This window comes from Haplochromis burtoni, unplaced genomic scaffold (genome assembly GCF_018398535.1).
Source record: "Haplochromis burtoni strain Fernald_Lab_line unplaced genomic scaffold, NCSU_Asbu1 Contig_8, whole genome shotgun sequence".
Lineage (NCBI taxonomy): Eukaryota > Metazoa > Chordata > Actinopteri > Cichliformes > Cichlidae > Haplochromis > Haplochromis burtoni.
In genome coordinates this window covers 451,714-464,661 of record NW_024582369.1, presented here as the reverse complement: position 1 = coordinate 464,661, position 12,948 = coordinate 451,714, and the positions used below count along the sequence as shown (strand labels likewise).

Below are 12,948 nucleotides of genomic sequence, written 5' to 3'. Positions count from 1 at the left end.
TCAACCCCACCATAACCGTTTGGCACCATTTCACAGTGCCAAATGTCTCCTAACACAAACACAGACAGACAGCACAACCAAAGATTTCTTCGAATGTCGAGAGGGTGCCAGTGGTGAAATGGGAAAGCATATGAGGTTGCCAGCATGATGCAATAAATACACTGAACTTATGTGAAGCCATTTCAGTTTCCCCACAAAATGTCACTGGAACTGCTCGCTACAGGGGGTGGACAAAGACACAGTTTTAATCAGAGGCCCTTTGTCAGCCCGGAGAAAAGAGGCAGAGTATGAAAGGAGATGGGAGACGAGATGGGGAGGAGTTTGGGGAAATGAATGTTTCAGAGAGAGGCACTGATGTCCCAAGGATGTCACGGCACAAAAAGCGACCTGTGATTAGTCCTGGAGATGGATTTAGACTTGAATTCAAACAACAAATTAGGTGGAATTTTAAAACTGCCTCCAAGGCCAAATGTGTGGATGTGAGAAAGGAGGATACTGCTGTAGACTAGCTTCAATTTGAAATAGAAAAAATATATATCACTGCTTGTGTCTCTAAATACATTTCTGTGTACAGTTTTCTGTGAATACTTTATTTATTTATTTAGGACAGTGCATGTTAATGAACATAAATGTAAAAAAAAAAAAAAAATTACATGAATGTAAACATACCAGATTATAGCCAAGGGCTAATTTCCATCTGTTGTCCTTAAGCATAAAAATAGACATAATAATTCATAAAAATTCATCATTCATTCATAATAAAAACTCCATCACCAAACTTACACATACACACCATTCTGTTCCCAAATAAAACATTAAAACTATACAACTCATACATGATCACACACTTGATTTGTCCATAACCAGTTTTTAACCTTTTCCTTAAACAAATTGAATGTCGAGCATTCTCTAATGGGTTGAGGAAAACTGTTCCACAGATGGCCACCTTGGACAGAAAGGACGTTCTGCCCAAATGCTGTCCGTCTGTGGGGTATAAACAAGTCTCCTCGGATTGTAGCTCGAGTGGTCCTGTCTGAGCTTTCTTTATGCCTAATGAACTGCTTTAGTGGTGGTGGAGCAAGGGAGTGTAAGACATTATATATTAAACTCACTCTTTTAAGTTTCACTAAGTTATTGAAGTTCAGTAATTTATGTTTTTTTAACACATGACAGTGGTGGTGGGAAGTCGGTTTTTTGTCAAGTAGTTTTAAACGTCTTTTATAAATGTTTTCAATAGTTTTAAGTGTTATTGGACAAGCAAGTGACCAGGACGTCAAACAATAGTCCATATGAGAGATGATCATTGAGTAAAAATAAGTTTTTGCAACATTCATATTTAAATTATTACGTATATGATTAAAATTTCGATTATTAAATTTAAGTACCTGGGACACTTTATTTATGTGCCCCAGGTACTTAAATACCCCTGTGTTTTGTTTGTGTGTTTGTATGAGTGGGTGGACGCAGGTTCATTGGCTGGCCACATCTGTGATCACAGGCTGTTGTTGACTAAAGTTATAAAGCCTGTCCTCCGAGTCACTGGCTTTCACATCTGAACCCTTTCTAGTGCCAAGATGCAGGCCCAAACCCGAAGCAGGTGTCCCTCCCCTCTCTCTATATATAAATCCCATGTTTGTCTTCGTCTAGACATTACCTAGCTCTTTAAAGGGGACCTATCATATAAAACAAAGATTTTTTTTCAGACGCCCTTACTGTTGACATCTAAATTAAGAGGGTAAGAAGCAGTCAGGTGCTGCTAATCAAATGCTAATCAAGTGCACCTCAGCACCTCATCACCAGTAAGTGTGAGCACCTCTATAAAAGCAGAAGCTTTGGCAGTTTAATGTTCTGGAGAAAGTGGTTGTGTGAATACAATGCCAGACTTCCCAGGTATGGACATCCCAGCAAATTCACACCATGAAATGCCCCAAGAGCTACATCTCAGACTACAGACCTCAATCGGCAGCTTAAATGTTAAAAATGTTAAAGTTCATGAGAGTACAAAGAGAAAAGAACTTAACAAGCATGGATTGTTTGAAAATAAAGAGAGAAATCCTCTCTGAAAAACAAAAAACAAAGCACAAGACTTCTGGAACAATGCCCTTTGACTATAATGCGTTTGGCAAACAGCATACCAGCTCTAACACCTCACACCAACTATTAAGCACGGTGGCGGAGGGGTGATGATTTGAGCTTGTTTGGCAGCCACAGGGAACCTCACAGCCATAAACTCCTCTGTGTAACAAATATGAGGCTGACAGCTAAATAGTGACTGAAATGCTGTGGCGGGACCCCAAGAGAGCAGTGCATAAACAAATACCTACAAACCTCAACGAAGTGAAGCCACGTTGTAAAAAAGATTGGTTCAAAATGTCTCCACAATAGTGTCAGAGACTGAAAGTCAGGCAGAAAACGGTGTTGTCTTGTTATTCAATCTAAAAATGGCTTTACATGCCTCTTCCTCTAAAAACACAAGGCTTTTAGACACCATTCACAAGGCTGTACATAAACATTGTCTTATTAACATGATTTAACGCTTAAGCCTCTTAATACCGTCCAGCAAAAAAGATTATTATGAAATTTTGTTTTTCTTCATTACTGCCTATATGCACACAAACGCATCACTAAATAAACAACAACAGACAGATTTTCTACATAAAAATAAAACTATCCAAGCTGAGATTGTGACCACACTTAATAATATAGAATCTTTTGGAAAATGAATTCATCAAACTTTTTTTGAAGACATTTAACTAGTTACCGAAACATGACTGTATCTTTAAATCTTCATAGCTGTAGCTTTTATTGTGGACTGTTCTGTGGACAGTGAACAAGTGGGGTTTTTCCCTTGTGTAAATGGCCATTTGACAATTTTAACTGAGACGGTGACATTTCCACTCAGGGCACAGGATGATTTAGGAGGGCAACCTGAAAAAACGCTACCACTTTATCATCCTAAAAATAAATACAGGCAGTAACAGCGTTATAAAAGAAACCAGAGAGCAGCAGAACTGATAAATGATAGCTGAAATAGAGTTTTCTAACCGCTACACAAAAATAAGTGTAGATCTGGTTAAGGCAGCAATTTACTGACGTACAGTTAGATGTTTTTTAGATAATGAGGTCCTTTATGCTTTCAAAACTGACATCTCCTAAGCAGTAGAAAAGCTGTCCTGGACGCCATTTCTGCCCGTTTAAGCAAAAACCTGCAGTTTGGAGTGATTTGGCAAAAAATTAGAATGGGAAGCGAGATGTCAAGCTAAAGTCATTACAGCCACTGTTAGAAGAATACGGGAAGCAGTCCTGGGATTCAGCCAGATATTATCTATTCAAAAGGAAGTGCTACTGTTGAACTGAATGTGAAATGTGCAGGTGAAACAGCCTGAATGGTAATTTACAGACAAAAACCAATCGCGAGAGAAAGAAGTTCTTAATTGGACGACAAAGAAAATGCACAGAAAATACAAAGGAAAAACAAAGAGCTACTAAGATCCATGACCAGGCAGTGTTTACCGGAGGTCACAAGAGGTACAGCTCTGACGCACAAAAGAAAAAACTGAAAAGATCCGATAATAATGAGCCGTTTCACAATCAGCTCTCAGCATTTTCAAAATGCAGATCATTTCGGTCTGCACCATACTGCCCGCATCTGAATCTACCTTGAGATGAATAAAGATGTCATAAATGTGCAAACTTCAACTTTTCTACCAAATCTGAAGGCAGAAAATGCGACGGTCAAAAGTAGCAGTTGCTCCTGATCACTTGAGTGTGAATGCATAGTCTACTTGAGCACTCACAGCACTTTATACAGCATGCCTCGTTCACCCATTCAAACCCCATCATACCATTATCATCAGTCAACACCAGTCATTTTCTGCACCTACTATCTAATCGGCTTTAATCACCAAGGTGTCGAACCACCAACCTTCTGATTTGTGGATGACCTGCTGAAAGGGTTTAGACAATGATGCTGCCTGAGTAGAGCGTCCAAGAGACATGACACATGGCACCGGCCTGCTCACTGTCACTTCAACAGACAGTTGCCTACATTATTCTCAGATAAGTACAAATGAACTTTGCACGGACTTAACTTTGGGGAACTGACCGTTTAAAAGGAAGAAGTTATTGCAAAATTACAAAAGGGTCATGCCCTATAAATACTCCCTTAAAAGCCTTAGAGGTCGTTTAGGAGATTACTTTACAAAGTTGCACAGTCTAGACTTGAAATATTCTACTATGGTCATATGCCGCAAAAGGTCATGTAATAAAATTCAGGTGCTTGAGACTACCAGTGGACAAAGAAATCCCAAGAATGAAAATTAAAGCAAAAAATTAAAGCAAACTCAAATTTGATTGGAAAAAAAGACATTTAAAAAAAAAAAAAAAATCACTCACACACAATCATTCCATTTCAAATAGCATTTTTTTCTAACCTACTACAGCACACAGACAGACGCATGCATACAGTTTATACAGGCACAGTGAGTGCTATCGAAGCCATTTCTCGCCACTTACTTGATGTAATAAGGAACCTTATTCTGAGAAACTGCACGTTGCCAGGGGAGCTGTACAGATGCTGCAGACACAGAGAGACAAAGATAAAGAGAGCAGTGAGATGAGGGGAAAGACAAAAAGTCGGGCAACTAAAATCCAAACGCCATCTTAATAAATGCTGCACAATTCCACCAAGCAGTGTAATAATCCATTTAGTGTTTGGACCTTGACTTGAAATAATTTTTACATGTAACACTTCCATTATAACACAGTCTAGATGTATAAGGAAGACTCTCACACAGCATGAAATTGGGGTGGGGGGGGTGGGGTAAATGGATATTGTTTTCTTGGCAGAAAATCCGGAGGAGGGAGACAATGGGACATGAAAGAAAAGATTTTTATTTATTTTTTTTAAATAGAGGGAGAAAAAACTGGGGGCACAAAACAAGACAAAAAACACAGACAAGCAAGGGAAATCTTAAAAATGACAAGCTTATAAAGTGTTAAAACCAGACAAATATAACTCTTGAGATGTTCTCAAAAGCAATAAGAAGCAGAAATGTTGCTTGATTTATCGCCCTCCCACTTTCCCTCCTCCTTGACACAGCTCTACACTCCGATATAAAGATGAAAAGACAGTAAGAGAAAGAGATTAGGCGAGATTGGGAGATATACGAGATGGATAGGGGACGATAAGAACGCACTACTTTATTGATCCCTCGGGGAATATTAAGCTACTAGTGTAATGAGAGCGAATGTGTGATGGAGAAGATAGTGTCATAGTGCCAGGAAGATGAAAGAAGAGACAGAGTGGTGTTTTGTCTGGGTGCAGTTGCTGAGCTCTCAGCAGCGCTTACTTTGTAAACTCGTGTCTGTTGGTGACACAGCATGCCGGCTGAGCATGCCACCTGCTCTGAATCGCACACCGTCCATTTTGTCTCCGTGTCTGACAGCCAGCAAAGCAAATCAGGTGGAACGGGGAGAACACTAATGGCTGTATGATTATAGAAAATGACGAAAGTCAGAGAGCGAGGGAGAGCGCGACAGAGGCGCAGGGAGCCGGAGTCTGGCTGCTCTGTTTAATGTTCACGCTCCTGCATTTGTCTTTTCTCTCCAGCTTTGTCTCTAACTCTCTATGCTCTGCTAACGACCACTCTAAAGAGGGAGGGAGAGGAAGGAGTCAGTGCAGAGCTGTAATTAAGCCTTGCATTATTCATGAGTGAAGTGGCGCGTCTGCACGCTATGTGTATGCGCGTGCACGTGTCCACTGAGCATCCGTGACGGCGAAGCATATGGCTGAGGATGAAAAGACGGGGCATGGGAGAGAAATTGGACGATGTGAAACTGTGTAACTGAGTGGAATCAAACCAAGTCACCCCAAATCTATAATTTCCTTAGAGAAGTAATAGGCTCGGTACTCACTGGAGAGGAAATGTTGGGAGGAGGGGCCAAAGTCTCTGTGGGCTTCTTGAAGGAGCTTCAGTCTGTCATCCACTGCCACCTGTATGATGACCACACACACACACACACACACACATAAAGAAGAGACAGTCAGCTGTGGGCTGGCAGGCTCTGCTCGCACAGACAGAACTTTACAGTGGCTAGACTTGGCGTCATGGTTGGAAAGAATTCAATTTCAGTGCAATTAAGTTACAAGTGGATTTTCTGTAAGACCCCAACTCAAGAAACTGTATTTCCAATAGAGGTATACATATACACAGTATCACGTCTTGACTCGACTCACAGGCACTTGGTGTCAATTTCAGGACATTTAGCATTGTCTGGAAATTATAAAGCAGCTTCAATTAGCTGAGCACATGTCAAACCCACAAACAGCAGGTAACTGAGTGCTTACATGCACGTGTCAGCTAATAAGTATCTACACCGGATGCAGTCAATCACAGTACGGCTGTACGCTCGCACACAATGAGCTCAAAGCCCATAGCAAATCACTGCAGTGACAATTACAGGTAACTGTGGACCAAAATAGACTTGCAGGTCACAAATCCACCATCTAGTGTAGACACATGGTGCTGGGGCCAGAGGGAAACCCATTATCCAGATTTCATGGAAGTGTGCCATGTGCATTCTCAACTTTGATGGTATATGTGACTGTAATGGGAAACAGAGAAATAATGGAAGGTTTTTTTTTTTTAATTGAAAAATGAAGAGAGAAACTCAACGGGGAAACACATAAGAAGCTAAATCAGGCAGCACACAAGAACACTAAGTTTCCTAAATCTCTACTTTTGAGCTAATCCCACAAAAACAACAAATATATATCAATATGGGGCGATCAGAAACATGCTCCTGCAAAGATCAGAAACGTAACGTAGCACCAGAATCACACTGTGCCTATTTGTGTGTTAACATAAAATCTTATATACTTTCAAAATCAATGCTAAAACACTGCTGTTTACTCCATGTTATTATCTCTACTACTACTTCAGCTTGCTTACAAAAAATATAAAAACCTCCGATATAAAGATGAAAAGACAGTAAGAGAAAGAGATTAGGCGAGATTGGGAGATATACGAGATGAATAGGGCACGATAAGAACGCACTACCTTATTGATCCCTCAGGGAATATTAAGCTACTAGTGTAATGAGAGTGAATGTGTGATGGAGAAGATAGTGTCATAGTGCCAGGAAGATGAAAGAAGAGACAGAGTGGTGTTTTGTCTGGGTGCAGTTGTAACATAGCACCAGAATCACACTGTGCCTATTTGTGTGTTAACATAAAATCTTATATACTTTCAAAATCAATGCTAAAACACTGCTGTTTACTCCATGTTATTATCTCTACTACTACTTCAGCTTGCTTACAAAAAATATAAAAAAAACGTGTGTGAAAAGCATTTAAGTTATCAATCACTCAGACTCTTACTCCCGCGCTCCTTTGAGAGCCGTGTATTGACCTCTCAGGCACTGCACCTGTGCCCTGCCGCACATGATTTGCTTTGCTCCATCATTCTGACTAGCTGGACAGTATTGGCAGCCTATAATACTGAGACTCGCACATGAGTCTCGGGTATTAAGTCAGCCAGATCACAGAGGGATCCTGGAAATGGGTACAGAAAGACCAGTAGCTCAGTTTCTTTTTTGGCCACTTAGTGACTATTATCCTCACTCTCCCACAGCAAGGAAGATGGTAGCTGTCTGGAAATGAAAAGCAAACCATCAAACTACACAGCCAGATCTGGCTTATTAGTGAAGCTGAAGCCGTCCTGCAGACTGAAAGAAATGAAAAGAGCGGACAACAGAGAGAGACAGAATGAAACTAAGCCCTTCTCTGACTCACAATCTAAATTATAGTCATATTCCAGGCAACGAGACTGTTAGTGGGTATCTGTGCAGTGCACTGGAAAAAAAAAAATATCACAGGGCTACAAATTAGCACAGCTAACCAGTTTTGCTTAGCGGGGAAGGGGGGCCACATTTCTTTTCCTGCTTAAATTCCCGAATAATGCAACCACACTGTGTGCCTCAATTATAAAGGAAGCTTCAAAAACATTGCACTAGAAAAAAACTCTACATCTGTCTCATGTCCACAGCTGAGCATCTAACCTGTATTCAGTTCCTCTATGTGACAAAGTGGGTGAGAACACCATTTGTCCATATTCTTAGTTAACATTCTTGTTTTGATTTAACCATATTTCATATGTAGTATGCAATAGGCAAACATCTACTATTGTTTATGTTTTGCACTTTTACAGAATATGTACAACAACATCTTGGTTTAAATCAATTCTGACAAGTTTGTTAAGTTAACATGTTATTTATTTCAACTGTTAATTGATGTAGTTTGAACTCACCTTACTTACCTGTGTTCCAGGAACAAAAGGAGGAAATTATAGCTTTACTTTCCTGTATTTATAGCTTTATAGCTAATAGCTTATAGCTAATCTGAGGTCACAGGAAGAGACCAGGTGAAGAAGGGGGAGAATTTTAGACTGTGTTTATACAGAAATGGATTTATTGGGTGCAATATGTATTGATTACATCGTAGCGATTTTATTGCTAGTAAAGAGTAGCAGTATAGGTTTGAGTATGATAATGTTCATCTTACCTACTGAATGGAATAGTCCAGGGGCGAGTGGACTATTTAAGCAGATGAATGCAGGTGCTCAGGGGGGGAAAGGACCAGGTCAGTGTAGCTGTGTGCAGTTTGACCTTAATTTCCACTGATTTAAGTTCAGTTATGTTTATTTGAACTGAGTTAACTATGGAGTTGAGCTTCTTCTTCTTCTTTTTGTAAATATGGTTTGATCACAAAATGGTGAATAAATCACTCGCTACACTGGACAGCACCTGTCTCCTGCCATTCTTAGCCGCTTAGGTCAAGTCCCACCGCACTCTACCACTGCAGATCTCAAGCATCACTGGGTATCAATGCCAAGGACCCTAAATCTAAGAGACATGACAGAAAAGCTACTTTGGCATAGCAATCTAGAGATTAAAAACTGACTAACAGTGCACCTTTAAGTTTAAAAATCCCCAATTAGAATACAAAAATGACTGAAACTTGTCTAAAGGATATCAACACAACTCCAGCGCTCATGCTCAAAACCCACTCCTCTTCTATCTCCTTGTAATAACTTGTTAAGAGACTTTTTCACGACTTCTCCTCAAGGTCTGAGACATGTTCAACTCTGAGAAACACTCGTGACTGTCTAGCTGTGACTATCAAGCGTGCAGAGAGCCAAGGATGTGACCGGTGCGCTGCGAGAATAGTGGGCAGTGATGTGTAGTGACAAAGTGTCGCACTGAACATAAAGCTGCGTTCAACTAAAACAAGTAAACAGGGAGAGGGACGGCTCCAAATCCCCGTGTGTTCAGCTGACAAAGTAAAATTGGTATACAGTGAAAAAAAGCGAGGGAGACACAAAAAACAAAAACATCGAGACGGCGCAGTCTCCTTTGAAGTCATTTAGACAACTGTGACAAAATATAGAGGAAAAAATGCGCGCACACACACACACACACACACACACACACACAAAAAAAACCCTATTCCTGTTCCGAAATCTGTAGCGGTTTCAGGGGGATTTAAAGTACCTGCAAAAGTTTCCACCTCATGTTGAGCTGGTCCAGCTGTCTCGAGGCTGTGGATGACAGCTGAATGTCCAATGGTGTCAGCTCAGCAGAAAGCTCATTGACAATTCGAACGTCCTGACGCAACGGGGCAATCTCCTCTCTGAAGGCCTGGGAAAAAGATGATAGCGTATTTGTATTATAGTTGTGAGATTAGCCTAAAATAAATATGCTTTAGTCCAAACTGCTGACTGCTGTTTGTTTATCCCTTTCTTGTTTGACCACCTAAAATCTAACAGGAGATGAAGTTTGCAGCTTCAGCTTTAAAATTTGCATTTAAAAAGTCTCCTCCGTGTACTGTCCTACCCGTCTCCCATATTAGAGACAAGTGCTGCTCTGGTTGCAATCTAATCTATCAATAGACCATTTAATCTAAAGTGGATCGCTAAATGACACGGATATAAAGAAATACGAGTGCCCGGACTGGCTGTACCTCAGGTGATTAAGATCTCAGGTGCAGCAGAGAGAGAAATAAGTGCAACAGCTGAATTTCCTCATGCAGGCTGTGAATCGTGACTTGGCTATTTTCAGTGCCCTTTTGTCCTCCGCTTCTCGACTCTTTCATTTGTTGTTTACAGTTTACAAGAAGATGCTCTCATTTTTCTTGCTTGTTAAATTAAATTTGTTGCTCGTTTCTCGGCCGGTTCTCCTTGGCAAAACGAGACATCCTCAAATATGATGTGTAAACAAACAAGACTACTGAATATATCCTCAAATGAAGTAGCACTTTCTTTAAAAAAAAACACACACACACAAAAAGTAAATAAAGAACCAGGGAAACCATGTGAAGCATCAAACATTTCTTCTTCTTTTTTTAAATCAGGATTTTCAAAGATTTTATAACAGAAAACAACAAGATTTGTTAAACAGCACTCAAACTGAGCATATCTGACAGTATAAGAGGGATGGTTATGGTGCATTAGCAAAAATCTGACCCTCTGACTCACCGTGGTTCTATCGATGTGATCCTGCAGAGAGTCGATCAGCAGATCGCCCACAGGCTGCCAGGTAGCTTTGGCCTCCTCTGCCCGAGTCAGCCGCAGGTCAAGCTGGTCCATGGAGCTCTGCAGCTCCTGGAGTCGCTCCAAGGCTCGCTCCACCTGACTCTGCCAACCGCCCACGTGCCCTTTCAGACGCTCCCACCGCTCCCTCACTTCACCAGATTGCTTTCGGATAGCCCGGGCCAACCCTCGGGCCTTCTCCTCTGGTGTGAGATCTGAAAGATAAAAAAAGAAAATACGGGAAATAAAGAAGCACGCCATTTTGTGGAGAAATGCTCATGGCCTTCATTATTATTTCATATTTTGTTCAGTTATTTCTTCACAATATGGTAATGAAAGGCATTTATTTCAAGACTACTTCTATAAAATGGAAGAAATGATAGAAATGCATTTGTAATGTGTTCACATCCTTGCACTGAACTGGATCTTTTCTTTTATTTCACAGTCCTTGACTTCTTTCCAGCGCTGCAAACAGGCTCCCCCACACTGCTTTACTTGCAAAAATACACATGCTCGTGACGTTTCAGTGCTAGAGCTTCCTAAAAACAACCTTTACCATCTTCAACATTTAATTATTGTTCTCTAAATACGTACTTCTACAACAAAAACACCGAAGAGACCTGTATAAATTGTTATTAAAGTCTCTTCTTTTCTCTTCCTAAGATGATGTGGCAGAAGATTCTGAAGAACTACGAGCCATTTATCTGCAAATTTTACTATAATTATACAGCTGAATAAGCCCTTTGTGATCATTTTTTCTTTTATTGCACATTCCTTCAGTAGTTGCACATCTTTCATGTCTAAGTCTGACCCTTCTATGACTCATCTGCAAACCTGACACCCATCGACAAATCAAGCTCCAGGACAATATAAACCCCAGCCCTTCGATCCTCTTTCTGACTTTGTACTGCCTGGTAGAAAAACTACAGTCTTGTCAGAACTGATATGTAGAATTTTCTGACCCTTAGAACTAATTCTTTTGTCCCTTTGTGTCTCAGGTCTACTAACTTCTTTCCAGTAACAACCTGAACTAATCCAAACTGCACACGCGCCTCTTCTCCATCACTCTCGCCAGCCTTGACCTGCTCTCTGACACGCTATCTGCCAAATTCAGCTGCATTCAAGTCACAAATACGACCTGCTGAACTATTCACTGTTGTCCCTGAATTCAGCTTTTGAGTCCTCACTTCTTCAGTTAAAGCTTTGATCCCATACTAGGTAAATGAGCGACACTCAACACGAGGAGAATGGAGGAGCAAAGGAGAACAGGAGGGCAGAAAAATAAGAAAAGAAGGTAGGACGCTGAAGCTTTAACTAAAGTCAAGGCTTGATCAAAGAGGAAGACAGGGAAAAAAAAGAGAGAGACTGAGGGTCTAAGAAATGACAGAAGTCTAAGAAGTCAGAAGGTGAGAAGACATGACGACTGTGGCATATCTGAGGATGCGGTTAGAGAAGAGGGGGGAATAAAAAAAATTTAAAAAAAGAGCAGGTATAGGAGAAAACTGCTCCCCAGATAATCATTTTAACTGCAAAAAAGATGAGCAGCTCTCAGGAGTTCTTAGGTCTTATCTCCAGGGTAGTCACTGAATTACCATCTTCACCTGTTGCACCTCTGCAATCTCGCTTTTTCTCATCTTGCTCCCAGCATACAAAAACGCCTGACACTGCAGGAAGCCTCATGTCATTGCTGATACTGATGGTGTCTGTAGTTTATAAAGAAGAATGATGTACACAGGCAAAGTAATGTAAGCTCGTTTGATTGTCTTTACAAAGCATTACTATACTAATACACTATCAGAGTGTTACTCTGACACATTCAATATCCTCTCATTACACCACAAGCACAGCTTCTGATCTTAAATTAGCTCGTTTAAAAAAAAATCTATTTACTGTATACAATGAGATGACACTTTGATGTCTGCATCAAAGACCACAGACAACAAGCCTATCCGTCTGCGCTCTGAAGTCTCGCCACACCCCTACACATTCCCTTGGGTCGGTTTAATTATTTACACAGTAGGGGTTTAGTTAGAAGGGAAATATGCTGACCTAACGAAGACTTCCCTGCTGCACCCAAAAAGAGACAGAGAGGGAATACTGAATGAGTTGGTGTATTTGTAAGCCCAGCTCCTTGTCTATTTATACCAACTTCAACAGAGGTAACAGCTTGAATGATTTTAACCTCAGAAGTGAGGCAAATAAGACCTTAGATTCTGGTTCTTCAAACTGGCTGAAAAGCAGACATTCTTGTGATTGATGACAGGTTAAGGTAGGGCTGCACGATTAATCGTTAGAAAATCGCGATCTCGATTCATACTTATGTGCGATCTCATTTCCAAATGACAACGATTTAAAAAAA

General features: G+C 40.6%; 1 protein-coding gene across 1 annotated transcript in view; it reads right to left on the bottom strand.

Annotated features, from left to right (window-relative positions):
• Positions 1-12,948, bottom strand: part of utrn (utrophin) — a gene marked incomplete in the record, with an annotated part of 177,892 nt that overhangs the window by 51,502 nt on the left and 113,442 nt on the right. Inside the window, 4 exon segments of the mRNA XM_042225838.1 lie at positions 4,516-4,576; positions 5,917-5,995; positions 9,553-9,699; positions 10,536-10,804. Coding sequence (XP_042081772.1) covers positions 4,516-4,576; positions 5,917-5,995; positions 9,553-9,699; positions 10,536-10,804 — 556 coding nt within the window.